Source organism: Corvus cornix, chromosome Z, assembly GCF_000738735.6.
Source record: "Corvus cornix cornix isolate S_Up_H32 chromosome Z, ASM73873v5, whole genome shotgun sequence".
Taxonomy (NCBI): domain Eukaryota; kingdom Metazoa; phylum Chordata; class Aves; order Passeriformes; family Corvidae; genus Corvus; species Corvus cornix.
In genome coordinates, this window is record NC_046357.1 from 50,964,828 (window position 1) to 50,990,686 (window position 25,859).

Sequence of the window (25,859 nt, forward strand, 5' to 3'; positions counted from 1 at the left end):
TGTTATCTGTTTTTTCTTCTCTAAGTATGGACTGCCTCATTTCCTTTTTTTTAGAGTGACACCTTTAATTAGGAATTGCATAAACATATTTTAAATTCATATTAAGCAATGTATGTTGTTTCCATGGTCCTAGATTCCTACTCATACAGCACTGAACTGCAGCAGCATCTGATATAGAGCAGACGTCAGGTACATCTACCATCACAGAAGGAGATAAACAAAGTCTGAAGGACACAGCAGAACTTCAGTGATATGCTTCAGTTTGGCAGCTGAAAAGTGCCGCAGAGAGTATCCCAGGAAATCCAATGCAGCCCTCCTTTAGCACCTATTCTACCTTCATTTGATCCTAGAGCTCCAGGACTTTCGGAGGCTTTGGCATCAGTGAAAGTAGTAGCATCTTAGAGGCTAAAAAGCAAACTGGATAAAGTAACAGGAAACTGGCTTAGCTCAATTAGTCAATTGAGTTAGGTGATGTCTAAAACAATTAATGTAAGAAGTTACTTACATTAGGCAACCTCCCCAGTTAAAGTACACTATTTCCAAGTTAGACTTAGTTTGACCCTTCAAAGTGTTCTTGATACAAATCATAAATGATACTTTAAGGAAGTTTTTTCTCTCTCTGAAATTTACAGATACTTCTGGCAAACTAATTGATGTCTATCCCCATACCACAACTCCAGAATGTCATAAGATTAGAATAGAATTAGAATAGGAATAGAATAGTAACAGAATAGATTATTTCAGTTGGAAGAGACCCTCAACAATCATCTAGTCCAACTGCCTGACCATTTCAGGGCTGACCAAAAGTTAAAGCACAGTATTAAATGCATTGTACAAATGCCTCTTAAACAACGACAAGCATGGAGAATCAAGCCCCTCTCCAGGAGCCTATTCCAGGGTTTGATTACTTTCTTGTAAAGAAAGGCTGCATGATAATTTTCCTAATTTTTTTCTATTTCCTCAATGACTGGCAGTGAAGCTCTCCCTGCAGTGCAGGCAGTCTGCCCACAGGTAATGTGAGTAGAAATACACAATTCTATGTATGTCTCATCTCAAGCCATAATCAGTATGTGAGCTGATGAGATCAGACCTTCTGCTGTACATGGTCATGATGAGCTTCCCATGCCACAGAAGACAAACTTGGGGGTAGCATGAAATGGCAAAACGTCCTCCTCTGTCTTTAAAGCCTCAGGTGAGGCAGTCTGCACAATGGGGACTGAATACACTGGACAACGGAGTTTGGAGGTGGAACAAACAGCATCTCAAACCAGCACATGATCAGTGAACTCCCAACTTAATAAAAAGTAATCATATAAACTGCAAGCACTGAACAGCTTATCACCACAGGAAAATTAAAGAAAGTACTTTTCATGTATTGGACCACATATAACCTTAAACTTCCAATTTCTTTTTCAACCCTCCTCTCTGCATGCATCAGAAAAATAAACCCACTTCAGCAGAATGAAATGTTGCTGTATTAAAAATAAAATGGAACTATGTAAATTAGTTACATTAGAATAAAAAGGCTGTCTTTCCACATCAACTACTGCTTTATTATTATTTTTAAGAGGCCTAGCATAATTAAAGTAGTAAATTAAAGAAGAAAAATAATTGTGGAAAAAAAATGGAAATTGAAGGAGTCCTCAGACTCATACTAGAATTATAATTTTGGGATCATGTCTGAGATCAAATTAGAATTTCAGACAGAACCAAGGAAAAATATGATACTTCCTACAATCACATAATCATAGAATTTGTTAGTTTGGAAAAGACCTCTAAGATCATCCAGTTCAACTATTAACACAGGACTGCCAATTCCACCACTAAACCATGTGCCACATCAACTCATCTTTTAAATACCTCCAGTAACGGTGACTCAACCACTTCCCTGGACAGCTGGTTCCAGTGTTTGACAAGCCTTTCAGTGAAGAATTGTTTCCTAATATCCAATCCAACTCTGCATCTGGAGCAACCTCAGGCTATTTCCTCCACCCCTGTCACCTCTTACCTGGGAGAGGAGACTGATCCCTGCCTCACCACAACGTCCTTTCAGGTAGTTCTAGAGAGTGATAAGGTCTCCCCTGAGCCTCCTTTGCTCCAGGCTAAACACCTCCAGCTCCCCCAGCTGATCCTCATCAGATCTCTGCTCCAGACCCTTCCCCAGCTCTGCTGCCCTTCTCTGGACATGCCTCAGCATCTCACAGAATCACCGAATATGCTGAGTTGGAAGTGACCCACAAGGACCATGGAGTCCAGCTACTGGCCCTGCACAGGAAATCCAGAAGAGTCACACCATATGCCTGAGGAGCATCCAAATGCTTCCTGAACTCTGTCAGGTTTGGTGCTGTGACCACTGCCCTGCACCTGTTCCAGCGCCCAAACATTCGCTCAGTGAAGAACCTTTTCCTAATATCCAACCTAAACCTCCCCTGACATAACTTCAGGTCCAAAACTGATCACAGGACTCAAGTGTGGCCTCACCAGTTCTGAGCACAGGGGATGGTCACTGCCCTGGTCCTGCTGGCCCCACTGTTGCTGATATGAGCCAGGATGCCACTGGTCTTCTTGGCCACCTGGGCACACTGCTGGCTTATGTTCAGCTGGCTCTCAACCAAATGCTAGCTTAATTTCAAAATGCTCTGAGTTTAGGACCTCAAAGACTCAGCTGGCACTGTGGACTTCGGTCTTTTCTGAATGCACAGAATATTTCAGACAGTAAACAGATATGTCCAGCCTCTTCCTATGGTTTAGATTTACCGTCGCTGTCCACAGCTGCTTTCTCTCTGTGGCAGATGCACCCCTCCTGTTTGAGGTAACTGAATGTTTGTCCAGGCAGATCCACAGCAAGTAGGAGCGACTGAAGCTAATCCTATTGTGTGAAGCTGTCAGTGAGAACAGAGCACCAACCCCAAAAAAACAGTCTGGGCTGAAAAGCAGAACACAGCAGAAAACCTGAGTGTGAATTAACCACTTTATATACATCTGCAGACACAGGGCTGTTGGAGCTATCCATCCATAGCAGCTGGCTGGGTGGCCATCTCTCCTCCAGCACAGATGCCTCTCATGGTTATTCCTTGACACTGAGAGATTTTTTACGTTGCACCAGATATTGACTGGTTGATAAAGACATTTTTCTGCAAGCATGCAAGGTTTAAAATACATATAGCAACCTTAATTTCTGTAGTCAGAGGCATGAAGAAATGCAGACGTCCTGAAGTATTTATGCAGAATTTACACTTAGAAATGTCCAATATCTTTAGGTCTTAAAAACCTGACTGTTTTGCTGGAGACCTCTTGTTCTGGTGTTTTCTTTCCCCCGAGTTAACAGGTAAGAATTTTATGTTTGCAATGAGGTCACCTGTTGCAGTGGGGATACTGCAACATGCATATACCAAACCAGGTGTCCCATGGAAAGGAAATATATATGGACGGATTCTTGCTAGATGTTTCAGAGATGTTTATTTCTCCAGCCGGAGCTCTGGCCGGAGAATGGCCAGAGCTCTGCCGAGGAACTGCTCAATCACGGGACCAAGGGTCCTTCTGCCCGCGCAGGGAACACAAACCAACCCATGGGAACGAGGCTGAGCAGGGGCAGGGAAACCCCGTGTCTGTGCCCTCAGGGCCCCTCTCCCAGGGCTACACGGCGGGGGGGAGGAGACCCCAACAGTCACCTAACTCCAGGAGTCATTAACGTATCTCACAACCTGCCAGTGCTACTCACAAGTACACTCATGGGTGAATGTCTGCAGAGAACTGATAAGCAACACACTGGTGCTGTTATAAGAGAACATTGGCTGGAGCCCTGTTAGAATGGGATACAGAAGCTACTACACTAAAAAAACATGCTGTGCTAAAGGAAAATATCTGGGTCAGTAAGCTCTACTCCCAGCTACCTCTTTCTGGATGAATGTCTTCCATCTCAGTAGATGCAAAAATAATGGAAAATTAAAGACTTAGAAACCCATTTAATAACTCATTGCTAAGAAAAAGTAAAAGCCTTTCTTCTTTCAGTGAAGAGAAAGTGCCCAAGAGCTTTCCACCTACCTACTGTAGACCATTTAAGCCGGTTGCTGAGTTGCACCCTCTGGACAACTTTAGTGGAAAAAACATGAAGAAGGAAGAACAACCTAGTAAGGTGTGCATATGGAATCCAGGACATTTCATTAGAAAATAATAAACCCCAAGATGCTTGTGTTAAAAAGTAATATATGCTAAGCACTTGCTTACATGCCAAAAGGAAACAAGGGGGTAAGAGCTGCAGTTTTAGTCAAACTACCACTAGACATTTTTCTGTATTGCTGTAAAAAAGGGAAGATTGGTTTAAGAAGAAATCTTCTCTATCCTGCTCTGTTTCACATTGTAGCTATGAAAATGTTTCCTGGTTTTCATAGGAGCATTGTATTAGAGAGTAAAACTACCATTTAGCCTACTCAGCTGTTTCTTTTGAGCCAAAACCCAATTTACATCCAAAGAAGAAAACCACAAAATCAAGTACTCCTTTTTTTTTCCTGTAGGGATTTGGGCCACATTATTATCTCTGTAGCTGGTATTTTCAATTGTTGGAGTTAAACTAAATGATTTTAAAATAACACTTTTTTCTGTTCTGCTGCCACCCGATTAGGTATTTTGGGGATGGTCTTTTGCTGATTTCCTCCTTTCTTTCCTCAGTGTTTACATTACTTACAGGCTTGAAATGACTTTTTCAGGTAATTTTCTTAGTCAGCTCAGTGAGCAACTGTGACTTCCAACAGAAAGCATTTTTAAACAAATAGTTTTCTTTTCTTATTTACATATATAATAGAAGCTGGTGTTAGCATTCTGTACAAACACGAAATTGTATTGCACTGCACTGAAGAGACAGATCTTCAGACAGACATACCTGAAACAGGCAAATGAATCATCAGCAGAGGTTGCCCAACAAGCTGCAAAGAGGTTGATAGGCAGCCTCTGGATTCTTGCTAAATGTCTTGATTTCTTTTGGTGTGCCCATAGTGATCTACTTGCAAAGTACAGTAGCAGATACTTTCAAAGCTGGGGGCAGCTGGACTCCTTTCAGGTGGAGGTGCTTGGAACCCAACAGTCAAACTTTTGTTATCACAACCTACCTCTCATTTCCCTCCACAAAACCTTCCTGAGTAAAATGCATGAGATTTACCCTTCAAAGGAGGAAGAGACACATGCTCCCCTGCCCCCCACTAAGCCTCCCCTGCCAAACAACAAACCAACAAACCACAAACAAACAAACAAACCCAGCAACAAAAACCTGGGAAGGTCTGCCCTCTACCTCATTGCAGATTTCACTGAACTATTTTAATGTGAACAGGATTAACTTCCAGGAAAATAAACTAGGTGCATCCTCATTCTGCCTAGGAAAATGTGTTAGGAAATCATTGAGCCAAAACGGACCTTCTCTGCAAGCAGGATTACAGCACACTGTGATAGCTGCCAGCAATAATTACAGTCCAGCAGAGCAGAAACCTAATTTTCAGGCAGAGCAGGTAGAAAACAAGTAAATACCAAGAACACGGAGTAAAGAAGAGCAGCAGGATAGAAAGCAAGGTGGGAGGAGGCAGGAGGGGAAGCAGAAGGAAAGTATTATCTGACCTTGGACTCTACCAAAACCACCTATTTTAAAACTGCATTGCTCTCTGTTTATAACCTCTTCCATCCTTGTTTGACATACTACTTTTTCTTTCCTTTTCTTGTACACAGTTTCTGGCTCAGCAGGGCCAGTTTAGCTTTACGTATTTCATTAATTCTTTTGTTTTTCTGCCTTCATGCTGATATCGCATTGAGCTCCTAGAGGCAAAGTCAGGTAACACTATTTTACCTGAGAGCAGTGAATACCAAATAGACCTTCAGAAATCACTCACACTGAGAAACAGAGATAGTACACTGCCATGTGAGATTTCCCCAGTTCTCTATGAATGTACATGCAGGGTTATCTTAGACATATAATTTATAGCTGTCCATACACAATCCATAGTGGCACCTACCAATAAAAGGAACAGCTAAGACAAGGATACCTCAAAAAAATGCTGAGGAGGGAAGATTTGTGAAACAGAAGGAAAATATGGTCACAGGTGAGACAATCCCTGAAATTGCAGGAGCACTGAGACGCTTTAGAGGACAAGGTTTTGGTTGTAGTAGGTTGAAATGGGTCCTAAATCAAAATTTTCTGAGTTCTTCAAACTTGTTCTTTTACCCTCAATAAATGTTCACACTTCTGTCCCTTTCTCATCTGGGTGAGGTAGACCTATCATGTGTGAAGAGGACAGGACTTGTGCAGAAGACAGACAGAAGCAGTGCTAGTGCCCAGATTAGCAAGTCATAAGACACAAAAGTTTGTTTTGCGTTATAGAATGCATCCTGAGCCATCATAACTGTGTTGCTGTTTGCCATATTCAGGACTAGCTGGATATATAGGTTATGAACTTTCATCAGTATGAGCTGCCGTGCATTGGACAGTATGCACAAGATTGTATTCTGCACAGGCAGAGTTGATTTTACCCCTAGAATGAGAAGCAAGAGCAATAGAAAAAAATAATCAACTGCAGTTCCTCTTTTTGTGCCTTTACTAGCCAAAAAGTGAGTACTTCCTTCCTAGCATTTATTCTGAAAACTCCACAGAGATAGAAGAGCTTATTCTGTTTGGGGTCATTGTAAGGGGCCAGGATTAAATTTGAATAGCTACGCAGCACAAGGCTGTACTTGGCATTTATTCTACAACATGTGAATATTTATTTTTTTACAGTATGGTTAACCTCAACCTCTTCAGAACATGAAGAGCGATCTGAAATATGCTCAGATTTTTAGCATGTATTTCTTTGGAGAGGGAAAAACCACCAAAACCAGAGGGAGAGTGATGCGCACATCTGCACAGAAAGATGTTTTACCCTCTGTCATGAAGCAGATGAGATGAAGAAGAAAAATAATTCTTTAAACCTCAAATTGACTGTGCCTGCTGACTAGACAATGGATAGCTGAAGAATAAGGAAAAAAAACGGACAGCAGTCATGAGAGCATCAAGTGTGCTTGGTTTACAAACTTAGCATTCTAAGAATGCTGCAAATTATTCATTCTTTTAGAGATGTAATTTTTTCTCATCATCATTTCATTATGACATCAGGAGAAACTACATGGTGCTTTAAAATATATTCAAAGTGATTTTTTTTAGCTACCTCCAGAAAAATTTTTAGTGTCATTAAAGTTCATCTCTGACATATAAACTTTTCTTATGCATCTCAGTTACAGAAGTCAGAATAAAACCTCTTCTTTCCTAAAAAAAGGCAGATACAATTGTGAGTGCAACATGAAAGTCTCCTGTTTTAGAGTACAGGCTGGTTCAACAAAATAGGCAATTTCTTCCAGACTACATGTTGACATTCATAATTTAGCTAGGCCTACTTAAATGTTTCAGAGGAAAAATACCCCGAAAATGAAAATTTTGATGAGAGTTTGACAAAATAAAACATTAAAGGAGGTCAGTTATGAAAAGTGTCAAAATGGTTCAGATAAGTAGGGAAAGCATTTCCTTTTTCTTGGAAGGAATAATACTATATAACACAGGGATACACTGCTTGATGTGGAGGCATAACAAAGATCAAAGTGAGCAGGTGAGTCAGTGGGTCATACCGCAGAAGAAGGGGGATGGCCAAATAAGAGGAAATTCAGGAATAGAAAGATAAGAGAGAATTGTGTTGAGGGAAAACCTAAATTAAGTAGTTTGCTATTTTGAGGGGTACAAAAAAGAATTCCAAATGAGGAAATATGAAGGAGCAGATATGAGGGGAGAAGTCTGAATCTTGGTCGCAAAATTTTAAAATTTTACAGCTCCTTCTTCATGGTGCCAGCACTGCAAGATTTCATGTTTTAATTTGATTTTTCACAGACTCCATGTCTAGTAAAAAGCAGAAAACAAGCAAAACAATCAGTGCTTATAAGAAAGGCAGCAATTCTGCAATTGAGGAGCCATCAATTGACAGAAGTTAGTATAAATGTTTGGCTTCCTCTGTATTTGGTACCTTTTTTCCCAGACTGAACATCAGAGGCACCCTCAATGACAGGTTATGAAATCTCACAGCTCTGTCCCATTAAAAAAAATTTATGTTTTATGATGTGCACATACTGTTTAAGTCTTACAGTACTACCAACGTTTTGGAATAGAATGTGCATATTTTCCAGTGGAATTAGTGTCCAAAAATGTTTTGGTAGTAAACCCATTTCTTGTCCCCTACACAAAAGGTTTCATACAGGTACATTAAGACTTTTCACTGCCTGAATTACCAGTCCCTGATTTTCACGTTGTCAATATATGAGTAAATACAAATTGTAGGTCACAAAGCGTATATACAGGGTAATACAAATCAGATGTTGCCCTTTAAATCACTGGGCTGTGCACATCACAGACTGTGAAGTTATGCAGAAATGAGATTTCATGTAGACTTGCAGTGTAGAAACTTGTTAAGATCAGCCAAAAAGAGAGAAATGGTTTTAACTGTTGAGATAGACAATTTCATTCACACATTGGTGTAATCCAAGGTCTTCCATTACCCTGATTCAGACAAGAAATGCGGAGCAAGTGTAATGTGGATCACTTCCTGCAACTCTTCTACTATAGAGAGAGTTCTTGGAGGTATTGGCAAGACACTGACCTAATAGATATTCTTCTGAAACATAAAAGTCACAAGTTACGGAGAAAGTTCATCACTGAGATGGATATTCTGTTACTCTAAGAAAACAAGAATTCAGTTTGGTAATTTCCATTGCTGTTTATGCTGAAAAATTGTGTCATGCAAGTCATGGCCCTAAAAAATACTGCTTTCAAGACTTACATGCACACATATGTCTTCTAATCTGAACTGAAAATGCTGACCTTAGAAGGAAGTGAATTGATTCGGTGGCAACAGTATTAATGCTGGGGACTGTTGTTCCATGTTAAACTTCAATTTCTAGTTTTCCTTTGCAACAGTTTTCAAATAGTCTGACAGGACATGGGTGCTTTACTACAGATGATGCAGTCATGTGCCCAATCAGTATTAATATTGACAGTGTCATTGCAACACACAGAGACCAAGCACAGAAATAGCCACAAACCATTAGTTTCTTAGCTGGTTTGCTGGTGAGACTAAATAGGCAATACTTGGAAAAGGCATATCACTTAGTGTGAGATATTCCTGTTTGACAGTAAATTTGCAGTTCCTGCTTTATCTACAGGAACCCTGCATCTCATACAGTGAGCTCCTTGTCTGTGACTGAGATATCATAGCTGTAATTAATGGGTCTCTGTGCCCCATGTAAAGCCACAGAAAGGATAACTTTATTTTCTAAGAAAGACGAAAGAAATTATGACTTCCCAGACACAATAGAGCCTGGCAGTAAGAAAGGTTTCTGAACAGTATCATGGAGAGAGTACACAAACTGCACTGAACACTTCCAATTCCCTGACTGCAGAAATTGGTTTATATTATCTAATATGGAAGATGCTGTGTCACCAAGTACTGCTTTGCCTTCAATTTCCTTACAGAGCTGTATAACAATTCAGTGTGCATTTCCCAGTATTACCTGTTAATAGCCTAAATGGGGTAATGGATATTTTCCCAAGCTTATGTTCTTAGAGGGAATAGCAATATTCTAAATTTTATTTCTGTAGCTGCAGTTTTTACCACAAAATATGTAGGAAGATAGAAAGTGAAAAGATTGGTAGTAAGTTGCATTAGTATCTACCAGATGACTTCACTGCATGCACAAAATAAAACAGAAAATGTCTGCTTATGGAGTGTAAGCAACAAAAGGAATATTGGTCTTTGCAGATGTGTTCCAGATGCAAAGATGGCCCAGCAGAAGCTCGGGATGGACCCAGTAAGCGACAAAATTGCACACACTCCTGCTTCAGTGGTAGGTCTGACATTTTTGTACTTTCTATTAGCAGATGCTCTACCTCGTCTGATGGTAGTTGAAAAGCAAATGGTACGATCAAAAACTTTTCCAGGGTTAGTTAATACAACAGCTGTCTTTTGGTTTTTTGGAGTGGTACTCTGTTTACCCAGATGCACTTCAATCCCACATTTCCCCCCTTCTTTTCCTTGCCCCTAGTCCTGGCCACTCCCTTGGGCTCTCCCTATTGGCTCCTGTACCCCAACTCCGCCCATGTACCGCCCCTGTGATCTGACAAAACCCGCCTGCAGCCGGCTCATGGGTTCTCTCTGCCTCTGGGCATTGCTGGGACAAGATGTAAGATTAAAGATCCTCTGAAACCCTTATGGAGAGACCCTTCTCACCTCCTTTTCCATCACTGTGTTGCAAGGATAGCTAGCCAGAGCAAGAGTGCGGAGCCATCCAAAATGGACTACACAGGAGGGTGAAAACAGTCGCACTGCCCTAAGCAGCTCTGCTGAGCTCTCAGGGAAAGCTGCAGCTTGCTAAACTAAATCTAGCATTACAACATTTTGGTTTGGTGGTTTTTTTTCTTTTTTTTTGGGAAGTTTTCTGGTGTTTATTTTTTTTGTATATAGCTTCTTTTCTTGTGAAAGTTGTTCTCTGAATTACTGAAATTAAAAAAATACTCCTAGGATTAGTTTTTGTTCTCTGTGGAGTCAATGACTAACTTCAGCTAACTTCATGCGGCTTCTTGGCAGCTGAAAACACAAAATAAAGTCTTAGATCTTTAGCAAAAAAGCAATTAGGTGTGGTTTGCAGGATTGAAAACTACTCCTCATTATCTTAACACAGAGGTAGAACCTAAGTACTAGACTAATCCTATTGATTTGTATGGGCTGGAAAGGAGGTTTAATCTTCACCAAAAACTAGAGTTCCACACTCAATCCTGAAGTGGATGTGCACATCAGTTTGGACACAGAGGACGAATTATCTTTAGTACACTTTATGCTGGAAATCTCACAGAATGTTTCCATGGGAGAAACAAGAGCTGTTCTAGCAACCAGCAGGTCAGCAGTTACATGATCCTTTCCTGCTCCAAATGCCTGCTGCCAAATTATATGCTGTTCACAGCAACTAAGCTCCTGCAAGAACTACAGTTGACTTTTACTGTTTGAGAAGTCACCAAGCCCTCTTCAGCCTCCTCTCTAAGAGAAAAAAATTACATCAGCATATCAGCATTAAAAAGCATTAGTTGAAGTTATTTTACTGTTTTTGAAGAAAAATTCTTGAAAAAAACAGACCTAAATGAACTTCTAACCTCTGGAAAGGGCCAAAGAAATCAAGTGACAATATGCTAGTAAATTCTTAAAAGTCCATCTGATTTAGCTATTATTTAATTCAGATCAAAGTGTATGCTAATAAACAGTTGCAGCAACTATTTAATTAGCATATAAATTCACTGAGCTTGTGTTGGGAAATGGTTAGAGGATCAGGGACATGGATCATTGATAGAATTATGGGATCAATAAAAGAACTGTACAAGCAATAGGCCTGCAAGCAAAGGTTAGTGTGAGAAACTGTCTCCATGAGAAAATCCCTGTGTGAGAAACAGGCCTGGGAACAAGAAGGGAGTTTGAAGATTTGCAGCTGTGCAGATAAAACCCGGAGAGGGGAGGGTGAACTCTGAATTCTTTTAATCATAACATAACTAGTAGAAGCTTGCCAATGTAGTCTAATTATGTAGAAGCAGAAATGCGCTTGGATAGGTTTTAAGCCACTTAAGAGTTAACAAGCTGGGATACTATATAAGTGTCTATGGATTGCTAATAAAGGGAGCTTGCCTTTATCAACCATATTGGCTGGATTGCAATTCCTCCCGCTGTGGGAGTCCACAGACCTTTTCCAACAAGCTTGCACATCCAGCTGAAAAGCACAATGATTTTTGCAGCCAGTATATGATCAAGTTAACTTTTTCCCTGTATATACTCTTCTGGAAACATGCAGAGGTTTCCAACAGTAGCCCTTTCAGTCACACAGAAGTGAAGCTGTCACAGATAAGTAAGCCTTATTTATAGTCCATATAGAAAAGAAACTGCTAAATCACTGTGAGATACTGGAATGTTAGAGGTTCATGACTCAAACAATTGACCATTTGCAAAAGCAGAGGATGCTTTGCTGATGATTCTTCAAGTAACCGCCCAGGTGCAGAGGGGGTGCACAGCCATCTCTGGACACTACAGCTGGGTGTTGAACAAGATGAGGGAAGAGGCTGAAAGGAGGCACACCCTGTGAGGTGGGATAGTGCTTTTTATCATGCCACAAGTAGCTCAGCTTCCACATTCATCCCTTCTGATAATTGGCTCAACTACACCAAATTAAGAGGCAGCTGTAACGCTGTGTCCCATGATCCACAGTTGTATACCATCTATGTAAAACTCCCCGTTCCAGCGGAGGTACCTGGGCATTCCCACCGAGCCTGAGTGTAGTATTAACCCACTGGACTTTCTGTTTCATGGGCTTCCCCCAGCCCCAACGGATCAAGACTGCGAACATTGCTTCAACCAACAGAAATTGCAACAATCAAGTCTTGTCTCTGGTCCCACAGGGGGTGAATATACACCTTTCTAATCTTATCCTCTCTTTCACTTTCTTTCCCTTGTAAATTTTCTCAAGTGTTAATTTTAATGCTTTTATACTGTTGCATTTCAAACCAAACCTGCTACATTTTCAAATTTGATGAGTACCTTATTCTACCTTTATGTTCTAAAGTTTGCAAGTAGAAGTTTGATATTGAACCTCCCAAGAATTTTGATATTTTTCCCATGCACTGCTCAGAGTAAATCAAACAACCTTTCCCAAGTGGACCAGGGCATAACAATGACTTAACAGCTTCCCAGTACTTTGTGTAAGTAACCATTAAGAAGAGTCAAAGCCCTACATTTGTATGGCAATATTGGGATTTGAATATCAGCCTTGCAAGGCAGCCTTCTCATGCACTCTGAGTTTTAAGAAAATTGGGATCCATCTCTGTTTGAAATAAAAGCACAATAAATAGCAAGCACCTGCATGATGCAGGTTGTCTTGATCTCAGCTCAATGCACTCATTTACAACAGCATGACATCTGCTTTGTTTCAATCTGACAGCACCAGAGCTGCAAGTTACACATTAAGTCATCTGGAACTACCTACTTCCATACACATCACCTCTACAAAGCTGAAGTAAAGTTTACACTGTCCCTGAGCAGCCATCATGATTGCCACAGCAACCATACACTGTGGTACATGAATAACAGTGAACGGTAGAGGCAAGAACAAAATATCTATTATTTGCTGCCATGAGCTGGAGGTGGGATTTTACTGTTTTTCTTTTAGCAGGAAACTAATCAAATTGTATCTCTTGCCTCTATGTGGAAATGTGTTCCAGGAATGAATGAATGTGCCCAGCAACCAAGCTCTCTTTGTTCTGCAATTCCTTCTTGTAATGCAGTAGTAGGCAATGACACTATCAGATTGCTTTATGTAGTCACTGAAACTTCAAATATTCAAGGAAACGAATTTAGCAGAAAATGGCCAAACAAACTTCACCAGCACACTTTACTGCTGGAGTTGATGTGCCATTTTTATTACCAAGGTGCTTAGATTGGACCTATTCTGATTCACAGCAATTTCCATTTTCTATTAAATGGATAAAAGATTAGGTTATTCACTCTCAAAACACTATTTTGGAATAATTAGTTTTATGACAAATGCCTCCCATTGCCACAAGTGTGATTATTTTCAGACACAGACCTTTCTGGCTTGCCAAAGTGGCCTTTCCCAGTGGCCGCCCAATGAAGCTCCACAGACAGACCCACGCAGCTTGCTGGAAAGCACATTCTGGCTTCTGAGAAACTCACGTCATGATTTGTGAAAAAAGCACTCCAGCAATGTGCCAGTCTAAGCTGCTAAATGAAGTGCTCCCAACAGAATAGAGCAGCCTGTATCTGTCAGAAAACTCAGACACCAGAATTACTGTCTTTAAGGGAAAATATTAAGACTAATTTGTTTACTGAGACAGAAGTAAGTACTCCTTCGAAAGCTGAAAACAGACTTCTGAGCTATTATCCAACACAATGTGTTTTTCAGGGAGGACCTGAAGTGAAGTCTCCTAGCCTGCTTCTTGACTACTTAGCTTTGGTGAGCCCTCATGCTCCTATTTTAGGAATGTCTTTGCATAAAATTTTAAAAAGAATTATATGTAAATGTGACAATAGAGAATCTCCATAAATAATCTATACAATACTATCCTACCCTTGTAAGCTACAGTTATATGTACACAGACATGTATTAGCCTACTTCATTTTAACTAGATTCTTATACCATAGCCCTCATTAAGCGCCTTGGTCCAAATACACTTCTGAACAAAACTCTGATGTTTGTAATGTCAATTCAGATAAGTATACAATTTCATAAGAAATATTCACTGAATTGAGAAGCGAAAATTGCTGTGTCTTACAAATCTAACAAACCTAGATCACTACTCTTCTAGGCCCTCACCTTATCATTCAGCTTGTGTACTTCAGATTTTATTCAACAAAAAATTTAAACTTAATCAAGTAAATGGAACATTACACATAATGATGCTTCCTGGGCACACAATTTGGAGACCATTATTTAGGAGTGAAATCCAAAACGTCAGAACTTGAAAAATCTCATGTTCTGAGAAAAGGGGTAATTTTTGCTATGATTATGCTTTTTCCCTGGCTACAACACTTGCGTCAGATTTATATAAGAGAGTCTTTTCACACATTTGGAGCAGGTAGAGAAGGAACAACTATTTCCAAGAAAGCTTTTTGTTCCTTCCATTTGTTACTTGCATTTTATTTTCTTTCTCCTCATCTGTGATTCAGCTGTATTGATGTACTTTACAAGCATATTCCTGCCTGCACCCTGTTTGCACTCAATTATTTAGTGGCACACAGTAATAAGACAAGCCTCTCCTGCATTGTCTACTTTGTTCTCTATCAATTCAGCAGCCACAAAATCAGATAGGCAGGCACAGTGACCACGAACATAGGGAAAATAGCTATGATCAATTTAGCTGCTGCTGAGCTCTCTGAGACAATCTGTTGCATCTTCCTTCTAATTTTTGAGGGGTTGATCAGACAAACGATGGTCAGTTCATCAAGCAGTGTTTTGCCCTATGTACAACCAAGCAGAGGGTCAAGCTTGAGGAAGGACAAGAGCTGGGACAGATGTGGCAATATGAAACATACGGCTTTGTAGGAACAGGGAAGTCACCACTCACTCCTGGGAGTACTTCACAGCCCCAAGGTCACCCATTTCCTCTGGTTATGCTGCCTTCAGCACCATGAGCACCACCTCTCTTTTACATACACAGATAAGGTTGTGAGTTTTGCAGGACACTGTTAGACTAGCAACCACACCTCAGACATAAAATCTTTCTAGCATACCAATGTTAGAATTAGCTGAGTACAACTCAGGTACTAGACAGAAGCCACTGTTCTAATGTATTCTCTTTATATATGGTAAAGCTAGTGCTATAAATTCAACTTCAGAATACTTAATTTTGGGCACACCATCTCCTGGCTAATAGCTCTTCATAAGATTAGTAGGTAGAGAATGTCAGTGGTGACGGATGTTGCATATCTGCAAAGAAACTTGTAACAAACACACAAACATGCTTGGAATAAAAATCTTAATGTGAATACTGCAGACAAAATCTTCACAGTTATTTTTCAGTAGCAGGGTTTGTTCAAAGCCTGACAATCTGTTCTGGATTTAGATGTCTGGAACAATCAAGAAATGCATTTTTCTAGTCTAGATAATTCAATGTCTGCCTCTGCTTTCTATCCTTCATTCCTTCTACATTCCTGCCTTTGTGCCCCTCTACTCCTTCCTGTCTCCCTTCCTCCCTCCCTTCCTCACTCTTTTATTTTCTATCTAGAAATATATTTTTTATGTCTATATGCAGAACAATGGTCTACAAGTAGGTGTTGTTATTATTATTATTATTATTACTACTACTAATACTAGTACTATTATTATTATTACTACCTTTACCACTAATGCTACAGAAATATCCACAAAATAATTAAAAAGAAAATTCTCTCTGCTAATCACTGATCAGAAATGTTACAGCAAATTCATTTTAGGGAACTTTCATCAGCTTGGAGTTCCCAGAAGCAGTGATATGAACCAAATCCAGATCTTAGAAGAAATATGAAGTTAGAAAATTGAAGCATGTCTGTCCAGTCAATTTGTGACAAATAAAAGTCCACAGAAATGAATCCCAAATTTTTTCAATGTGCTTTTTCTTCAAAAATAGCTCTGCAAAAGCAGCCTCATTTATCTCCCAGAAATTATTGAAAGAACTTGTGTTCTTCAAGAGAATACAAGCATGTATGCAAGGCATAGCCTTGCCACCGCAGAACACGAGCTTCAGAGACAAGCTGCTTTCCTTTCATGTCACGTATTTCCATAGTAAGGCAATAGTTCTAGTGATAGTTGTGGAACTCTAAAGCATCTTTATAGTAGACAGGGACAGATACATAATTATGCCTTCTTCTGCCTTCTGTAGTTGAGTGAGGTAGAATTTTAATCATGATGCACCTGAGAATGACTGAAAAGTAGTAATATCCATACCCTACTAGCTGGACTCTATGTGGTCAAAGGAAATGTAGAGGAATTTACAAAAGGGAAGAGATCTGTTGCATTAATCACTTTAAATGCAAAAATACTGAGTAAAGCAAACAAAAGCCAGCATGATATCATTTCAGATTCTGGATCACAGAGATCAGATTTGTGATACCTTCCAACAGGCACATAAAAGACTTGATCAAAACCATGCATAGAACTCAACATACCAGCTCCCTCTTCTTCATGCACTCCATGAGGATAATGAAGAGGTGCTGTGCCTGGGTTCGGGTGTATGTGAAAGTCTTCTGGATGGTAACTAGCAACTGGTCCCTCAAAGACTCGTTGATAAGTCTGAAATGCAAAAATAAAAGATTAAGTAAAAAAACAGACATGAGGGAACATTTTAACTCAATTTCAAATGTTTTCAGGGAAAAAGGTAGAAAAAATAAGAGTCAACAGATCACTGAAGGTTATTTAGGGCGGGATTCAAGACCAGGAATTGCTGAAACCATCAGAGAAAAATTGAAAAACACTGTTCTAGGAAAACATGTTGGTTGTGCTGAGGTCCCTCATCTACAAAGTTTTTATATCAGTTCCCACATATTGCATGACAGAAGGTCATTCAAACTATCAGCTCTGTGGGATTTCCCAACAAAAACAAGAAACACACTGACAGTCTAAATTTGAGGGAGACCAACACTTCTAAGTGAACTGAAGACTCCTTTCTATCAGTGAGTTAGAAAATTCAACTCACAGTGAATTTTATGAAACTGGGAAGATTTATGTTTTCAGTGGTTTCAATTTTAACTTGAAAATGTTAACAGTATCAACTCGCCCTACTGATGTTACACAGGATCTCGCAAGAAAACAAACACATTTCTCTGTTCCTCACTGCACTCAAAGAAAACATTTTGATTTTGGTCATGTTGATCTTCTAGGAGTTCAAGAGAACCCATTTTATATTCCTCCTCAGTGCTAAGGTCAGTACTTGCAAAAAGTGGCCCAACAGCAGAAATAAATAGTAACAGTACTTGAAATAGTAGTACTTGAACCCTATCTCTTCATAAAAAATAGCCTATTCCACAGGACTTTTCCAGGTGAAAGATTTCTGGTCTCAATGTCAATGTTACAAAATAGTGGGCTCAAATATAGAACATGTATCCTTTGATGCTTCTACACTACAGCAGTTTTCTCACTTAAAAATTGTAACTGACTGTTTCAAATTAGCTAAGTTGGAATATTTTATGGGATAAGTCATCCAGTGGAGTGAAAATCAGAGAATCTTCATGTATCATATTTTAGGCCAGAAGACAAAAAAATACTTATTCCTGCAGCAACTGCAGAGAAATATCAGCAACAGCAGGTATCTAAAAGCCATTGTTAGCCTATGGAAGCTGCTTTGAGAGAACCATGACCGAATCCCTGATTTTTTCATACTGTTGGCTAAAGTTGCTTGTACTTCTCTGCAGTGAAGAGGCATGCAGAATATTCATTACACAACTGAATTTCAAATCCAATTTCATTATCTAGTCCTCATACCCACAGCAACCATGTTGTTAGAAGAGACAACAATGGAAATGGGAAAGAAGCATATGGGAGAATACAGAAGATCTGGCATACAGAATTTGATTTTGGCTGTTAAATATTCCTGTTGAATAGTACTTTGGCTTCACAAAGAAGCCTGGAAGGCGTATGTCAATGTGTTTGGATTAAAATGAGTTTACATAGGGTTTTAGACCATGCTGTGTGGTTTTAGACGGCATTGTCTAAAACCCTATGTAAACTCATTTTAATCCAAACACATTGACATATGTTCTTTCTGTGCCTGGCTTCTCCTGCTGTCTTCTACTTTACCACAGACTCCCTTTGAGTGGTGAGTCTACTTCTGCACTTCCTGTTTTCATCTAGGAGCAGTCTGGCCCTAGATGTGCTATCTCCTGGGATACTGGAGAGGCAGCAAGAAGGCATCTACTGCTCATGCATTAGGCAAGCACTCCTTCCCTGCAGCGTAACCCGCCTGCCTCACAGAAAGGCAACACATGATGAGCTAAAACTTCCAGCCCTCTTGGTGGATAACAGTGGAGCTGGCAGCAGAGGACTTGCTGTGTGGGAAAGACAACCTGACCTCCTGTACAGGAGCAAGGATGTCACAAGCACATGGAGACATGAAACAAGATGTCAGAGTACAGCTAGAGATGTAGGACTCCATGCTAAAGAGAGACAGCTTGGAAATACTCATAACCTGACAAGCACTAATATACTTTGAGTTGCAGATTTGTAGGTCATATATGATATAAATTCTGATTTTATGCTCTTGAAAAAAATGTGTTGTAAATTTGCTTTAATCAAATTTAAACAAAATAGTGCCATCCCTGTATTTAAAAGTGGTTCAGAACTATGCAATTTTCCATCAAATGAAGAAAGAAAAAAGAGGCTATTCACAATGAATAAGTTTCCTAAAATCATCAACTGGAGCAGCTAAAAAGATTCATATAAATACCTAATTCCCTTTGTAAAATATATATGAAAGTGAAGTACATGAAAGAGTATGAAAATTATATGAAAAAATACATGAACTTGGAAGATTCTCAAATCAAAAAAATTTGGAAAAAAATTCCAAAGTTTCTGAAATGTAAACCATCCTGCTTTCTTATAATAATCTGATTTTCCTTAAAAAATGTTAGAATCCAAATCTGAAATTTCATTTTAGAAATTGTCTCTCTTTCAGGCTAACACACAGAAAGCAAGAGAAAGTTGCATTGAGTGAAAGCAGAATTGTGTCCTGAGCAACCATCACTTTTCTTTCTCTAATTAAAGCTCTCAGAAACTGTATATTAGCATAAGTTTAAGCAGCATGCAAAGCAAACTTTATGTGAAAAATACAGAACTTAAACCCCAAAAAAGAAAGAAGTGCTTCCCTAACTACAGGGTAAAACATCTGTTCAAGTACTGCTGCTCAGAAACTTCCTGTAGTCATAATTTTATTTATGCAGCTATCTAGCCTCACTGAATGTTTTTCTTTAACATCTCCTTGGTCTGCAAATCTACATCAAGCCTGTTCAATACCTTTGTGAGATCAGAACCTTGAAGTGATTGTAATCAGAAACAGAAACAATAATAGCAGTCTTTCTAATAAAGTAACCATAGCTTTGTGTGCACTGAAATCAGTCATATCAAGACTGTACAACTTTTATTCCTTAGGAATCTGTACGCGTTAGAAGGTATCAAATCAAAGTTCCCAATTGTGTAACCCAGCTGGGACAAACACAAACTCTTCCATGCCATTAAAGGCTAAATCTATGATGCAGACACCAAATCAAATTTGTGTAAAACCAGTAATTTCAAGAGTACTGTGAGCAAAACAACTGAGACTTGCAGGTGGGGTGATAATTTATCTCCTTTGCAAACACAACCACATTTCTTACACACACACCTTAAATACATGCTTTTTAAAATCACAGATTTCTAGTTTTAGATTCAGGGAAAAAGAGATGGGCCCACTTCACCAGACTGAAACACTACAATTATTACTTCCATCAAAGTCAGCATAGACTGAACAGTGTCAGAAGAAGACCATATTTTTATCATCTTTCTACTAGGCTTCAGTTCTAAAACTATTTTGCAATGTGTCAGTAAAATCCTGCTTGGGGCATTTTGATGGCATGATTCCCTGAATTCCACTTTTCCATGGAAAAAATATTGCTCCTGCCTAAACAAAATGTACTACAAAACAACAGTTTAGCCCGTTCTTTTTTTTCCTTCCTCATGTAGTTTGAAACTGTTCTTTCATTCCCTAAATACGTAAGACATGCCCATTTTCCTACCAGTCCAGGTGTATTCAGCTTTTTTTTTCTTTCCCAGAGGTTCTAGATTGCTGATGGAATTTAGGTATCTAATGTCAATAATCTGTCATCTAAAGTAGAAAAATACACATTTACATTTATTTCCAGAACAAAAATTTACTCATAACTGTTTCCTAAGAGTGTGTGGGTTTGTTTTGTTTGCCTGTTTTCAGAAGATGCCAACCTTAGTTTTTATACATCAGATTATCAGAATTGAACTGTATGGCATTACAGAAAAGTCAGGATCTTGAACTTTAAGAAAAAAAACCTTGCACAGGCTCAAGAAGTTTGTCAGTAGGACCCCCTGGGAAGCTGCTCTCTGGGCAGCAAAACTGCCCTGGGAAATTGCCTTCGAGAAGCTGAACAGAGCTGGCAGATCTTTAAGGACACTTTCCATAAAGCACAAGAATGAGCCATCCCCAGGTGAAAGAAACAGGGCAAAAAAGGCGAGAGACCATCATAGATGAGTGGAGACCTGCTGGTTAAATAAAAAAACCCCAGAAAATGCACCATCAGTTAGATTAGATATAAAGAAAAACATGTTTACAATGAGGATGATAAAACAGTGAAAGAGGTGTCCCAGAGAGCTGGTAGGTGCCCCATCCCTGGCAACGTTCACGACTAGGTCAGAGAGGGCTCTGAACAATCTGATCTACTTGAAGATGAACCTGCCCAGGGCAGGGGCGTTGGATTAGATGACCTCTAAAGATGCCTTCCAATCAAAACTATTCTGTAGTCCTATGATTCATTGTTTAGGATCAATCAGGAGAGGCCACTTCAAAAACCTGAACTCACAAAGAATAAAAGGCAACAATCTGTTTCTGTCCAAGATATACTGGATGATTGAAAAGTGAAGCAAAACTTTTTTCATTGCTTTGACTGATGCAGAAGACAGATGACAACATTTTGGCCTACTCCCTTCTCAGAAATTATGTTTTTTTTAAGCTATACTTAATATTTGAGGACATAAGAGACATTTCACTTAATCTTTCAAACTCATGGCATATGATTTTGTAGTGATCATTGGAGAAAGATGTGGCCTATAGTCCACCACCTAACTTGTTTAGCTTTCTTTTTCTCCAAAGATTTTTAGTACTGGAATCATACAATGTACTAGAGAGTTACAAAGATTATGCTCTAGCTCACTTTCAAAATGCAACTTCATCATAGATTTTTTAAAATGTCTTTAAATAATATACTTCACTCAATGAATTGCACATAATCTAACTTTTCATTTGTGAAGTATTTTTTTTCCTAGGATAAAGTAAAAATATCCATAAAATATCAGTGGTATATGAAAACTATTCCCTGCCCTTCTTTATAGGAAGCTTAGAGGATTTTTTGTTTTAATTATGATTTGTACTCTAGACAATCACACCATATGTAAGAAACATGACCAGAGTCTCTGCTCATATTTTCTTCCACTGGAATTACAAAAAAGATACAGTTGTGTAACTTTGTGGGACTGGCTGAATTGCTTACACATTTTCAAATCCACACATTTTGCATATCATTTTTATGAGAGGAGACAGAAAATAAATGTAATTATTCCTTCATTGTATTCAAACAGGGGTGATTTCTGTGTGCTTTTATGAGGAATCAGCTTCACTGCAGACCTTCACTGGTAGTTGTTCTACATCACTTTTCCCTGACTACAGTTTACTGAAAGGTTGTTCCCCCACCAAAAGAGAGAGGACTATGTCAACCCTCCCATGGTGAACAAATTGATTTTCTTCTGTCCAGATTTTGATTTGCAAAGTACTTTGTTACAAGAGAAAAGTAATGATATGAATTTATGCAATGTGAAAATAATTTTACAAATTAATTCAAGAGTGATTTGGATCCACGATCCCCTATGATGGGGGGACACCATGGGGGATGCCGAAGAACCATATCACTCTTACATTATGATCCCTTTTGCTCAAAGTGAAAAATTCCTGTATTTTGCCTATTAGTAAAAAGAGATTTAAATAATATTCTTCATATTTGAAGCCTAAAAACTATGCCACAGTGAATCCAGAGAAAGATCAATCCAAAGGCAGTCCTTAATGATTTTCATATGAGGATGCTCATTTACAGCACAGAGAATATTTGATATTTCCTTGTGAACATTAGGCAAGAAGTACATTTTTATGGCATTATATTGAGCTCTTAAGGGTCTCATGCTTGCAGGAGTAGAACTGATAGAGTAGTTAATGAGCTACAAATTCAACTTGGAGACTACATTCAAATACTGCAAGTAATTTCTCATTCTGTAAGGAAATATTTTTCTAAGAAGTGACATAATTTTAACCTAGTGTTTCATTTTTCTTATTTTAATTCAGTATTTAATAATGAAATAAAAGCCTCTGAGCATTAAAAGCTTCAAAATATTCCTATACAGATGCACTTTGCAGTTGTTTTACTTTCAGCTTTTGCTTTTATGTAAGTCAATGAAATGAAAGGCATCCATTCTCGAATATACAGTCCAAAATACTCCCGCTGTATGTGGAGGAGAGTTACTACCAACAAAGATATTCACTTAGGGCTTAGTAAGTACTAAATTCACATATTTTTGATTATCTTATGCTCTCACCCCTCGATGCTGTTCATCGTATTTTCAAGTAAAAGAAAAAATAAGTGCTTCAGATCCTGGAAAACCTGACCTTTAAATCAAGGCCAATAGTGAAAAGCAGCCAAATGATTCTTCCAATTTACCACATGGGGAATGTTGCATTTAAGATGCGTTCTTATTTAAGCTGTACTGTGGACATAGCTTGTTTGTCATTAAAATGTAAAAGGTACCAGGAATTTACTCAGCTCTACTAAATTACTTCTGAGAATTTTATTTACTTGTACTGAAATGTAGCCACCTATTGCATTCCTAAAACTTTGTTCCAGACTTTTCCAGACCAAGGCAAAATGTAGTCCCTGATATTAAAGTCATAATAAACTTAAATTCACCCCCAGTGTTAGTTCTGCATATCTGATATTCATAATGCTGAAACCTCAGCTCAGTGGACAACTCCACGTGTGCCTTACCTCCCTTCAAAACGTCAATGAGAGAGATGAGAAAATGAGACCTCAAAACTGATTTGCCCCTAAAGTCTTTTTTCCCTTCGAGATGTGCTTCACCATTCCTTCTGAAGTGCTCATGGTACCTCACAGAGCTGCTGGCGGCACCTCCTGTGAGGCAGCGCGGGCACAGCTCTGGGACGTGCTGGCAGCCTCCTCCACTGAGGCTGCGCTCACAGTGAAAATGTCTGCCCAAAGACTGTCCTAGGGGAGTGGAATGTCTGCCTCGTCATGAGGAAAACCTACAATTAGCCCTTAAAAAGGCAGATTGAAGCATGTCTCCTGTCTTTTCAAAGATGCAGAGGCACTGGCATTGTAAAGGGGTACCGCACCTTCCTTAATATAAGAAATCATTCATTTTTCTGCTATATGGAATGTTTTAGGAAGAATAAACAACAAGGAAGGAAGGCTGGCACATCACGATTCTTTGAAACCCAATACAAAAGGACCTACTGGGCAGATAGGTGATTGTTCAACACTCTAAAGGGTTTCTTTAAATTGATGGATCGGCACAACAGTGATCAAAACTCAAGCAGAGAGATGTATTTGTTCTCCTACATCTCCAGACATAGTTATTTTCCCCATGGAAACAAACTTCCAAATTGACTTAAAAACACACAGAGCTCAGAGCAGTGCTTAGTAGACATATGCACACATTCTTATGTGTAGAAAATTAATCCTTGTTGGGCTGCCATGAGTAAGAATTTGAGGCTGTGTAAAACCAGCATAATAATATAAACATGCAAGTGAGTTTTTTCTGGCATTAATGATGTAAGTGTTGAATTATTTAAATCAGGTACCCAGTCCATAGCAGTTGAAAGACATGCTGTGTCTCAGAGAACACCCTACTTCTGGTCAGCAGCCAGAATTAAAATAGATTTTTGACTTGATAGTCTGATTACACAGTGGACTACAGAATTAAAGTTTGCATGCAATTTAGATTTATTACCTTGATTTAGAGTTTAATAGACACAGCTTTGTATAACCTACTTAGATTCTATCCAAAAGAAAAAGCTACTATCTGAATTCAGTTAACGTGGCAATTATTTGGTATTCTCCTCATGGTGCTAACCACTATTCAAACACAGGTTAAAGAGGGGAAAAAAGGATCCAATTTGTACCTGAAGTCTAATGTATTTGGATAAAATATTTTTATGAATATAAATTATATAGGTGTTTTACTTCTGGTATTATTAAAAATATCACTGCATGCCAGACTGATGTTTTCTGAAGCAGGATGAACACAGAGATTTCCACTAGCTAGTTTAACGAATTTCATCATTTGTGCATTCTATTTAGAGCAAGGTGAACAGAAAAAATGAAAAATTTTGTTGGTTGATAATGTTGCAGGACACAATCTGGAATGGGACCCCCACAATAAGAAGACCCTTAGTGAGACAGAATAATACCTTTCACAAAACCAGGTATGAGAGCGTCAGGTAAGAAATTGCTTGTTCTGCCTCTATTGATACTATAACTTGCCTTTTTTACAGGCAGGAGTTCGTGATGAAGAAATAGAATCACAGCATCATAAAATCACAGAACCATAGAATGGTCTGGGTTGGAAGAGATCCTTAAACATCATCTAACTCCAACATCCCTGCCATGGGCAGGGACACATTTAACTGAACCAGGTTACTCACAGCTCCATCCAACATGGCCAGGAACAATTCCAGGGATGGAGCACCCTGAACTTCTCTGGGCAGCCTGTTCCAGTGCCTCAAGACACTCACTTTAAAGAATATCTTCCTTATGCCCAGTCTAAAGCTACCCTCTTTCAGTTTAAAATCATTGCCCCTTGTCCTGTCACTACAGGTCCTTGTAAAAATTCTTTCATAGAAGTCCCCTTTATATATTGAAATAAATTAATTCATTCTCTTGCTGTATTTTTTTTGTGATGACAGCAGAACACAGACAAAGTAGACATACATAGCAAATAAATGAATAAAGCATATTTGAGTAAGGTTACATGAAGTGCATTATCAGTGAGGTCACTGAAAACAGAGAAACAACTTCTCAAAGATTCAATGAGACCTGACACATCCATACCTATCACAGAAGCAGTTCTGGACTAAGCATGAACCTGAATATAAAATGGATTTAAGTATTTGTGGAAAACTATCTTTTTCCCAGTAGGAGTTTTAGGTTGAGTAAGTTCATGATCACACATTTCTAAAACACATAATAGTGCTTGGTCTAGAGCTCAGTATTTACAAATTTATATTTTATTATTTGCTTATTGTATGTGTTAATAGATATACCCCCTCACATTCTAACACACACAAAAATGAGTCCCCAGGGAATCCCAACTGGAAGATTACTGCAGCTACTTGCAGCTGTAACAAAGCATGTAAGCATGAAACAGCTCTTAGTTATGAGAATCTGTGGGATTTTTGCTTCTGCTTTTATGTTTTGTTCCAAAATTATTAAATCTACTCTTCATTT

At 38.9% G+C, this 25,859-nt stretch overlaps 1 protein-coding gene across 5 annotated transcripts in view; it reads right to left on the reverse strand.

Moving 5' to 3' along the window:
- TRPM3 (transient receptor potential cation channel subfamily M member 3) overlaps window positions 1–25,859 on the reverse strand; it is a 397,831-nt gene that overhangs the window by 74,324 nt on the left and 297,648 nt on the right. For all 5 annotated transcript variants that reach the window (XM_039567684.1, XM_039567686.1, XM_010393073.4 and 2 more), the window contains exon 8: window positions 16,746–16,869. In XM_039567684.1, coding sequence (XP_039423618.1) covers window positions 16,746–16,869 — 124 coding nt within the window. The remainder of the gene's footprint in view (window positions 1–16,745; window positions 16,870–25,859) is intronic.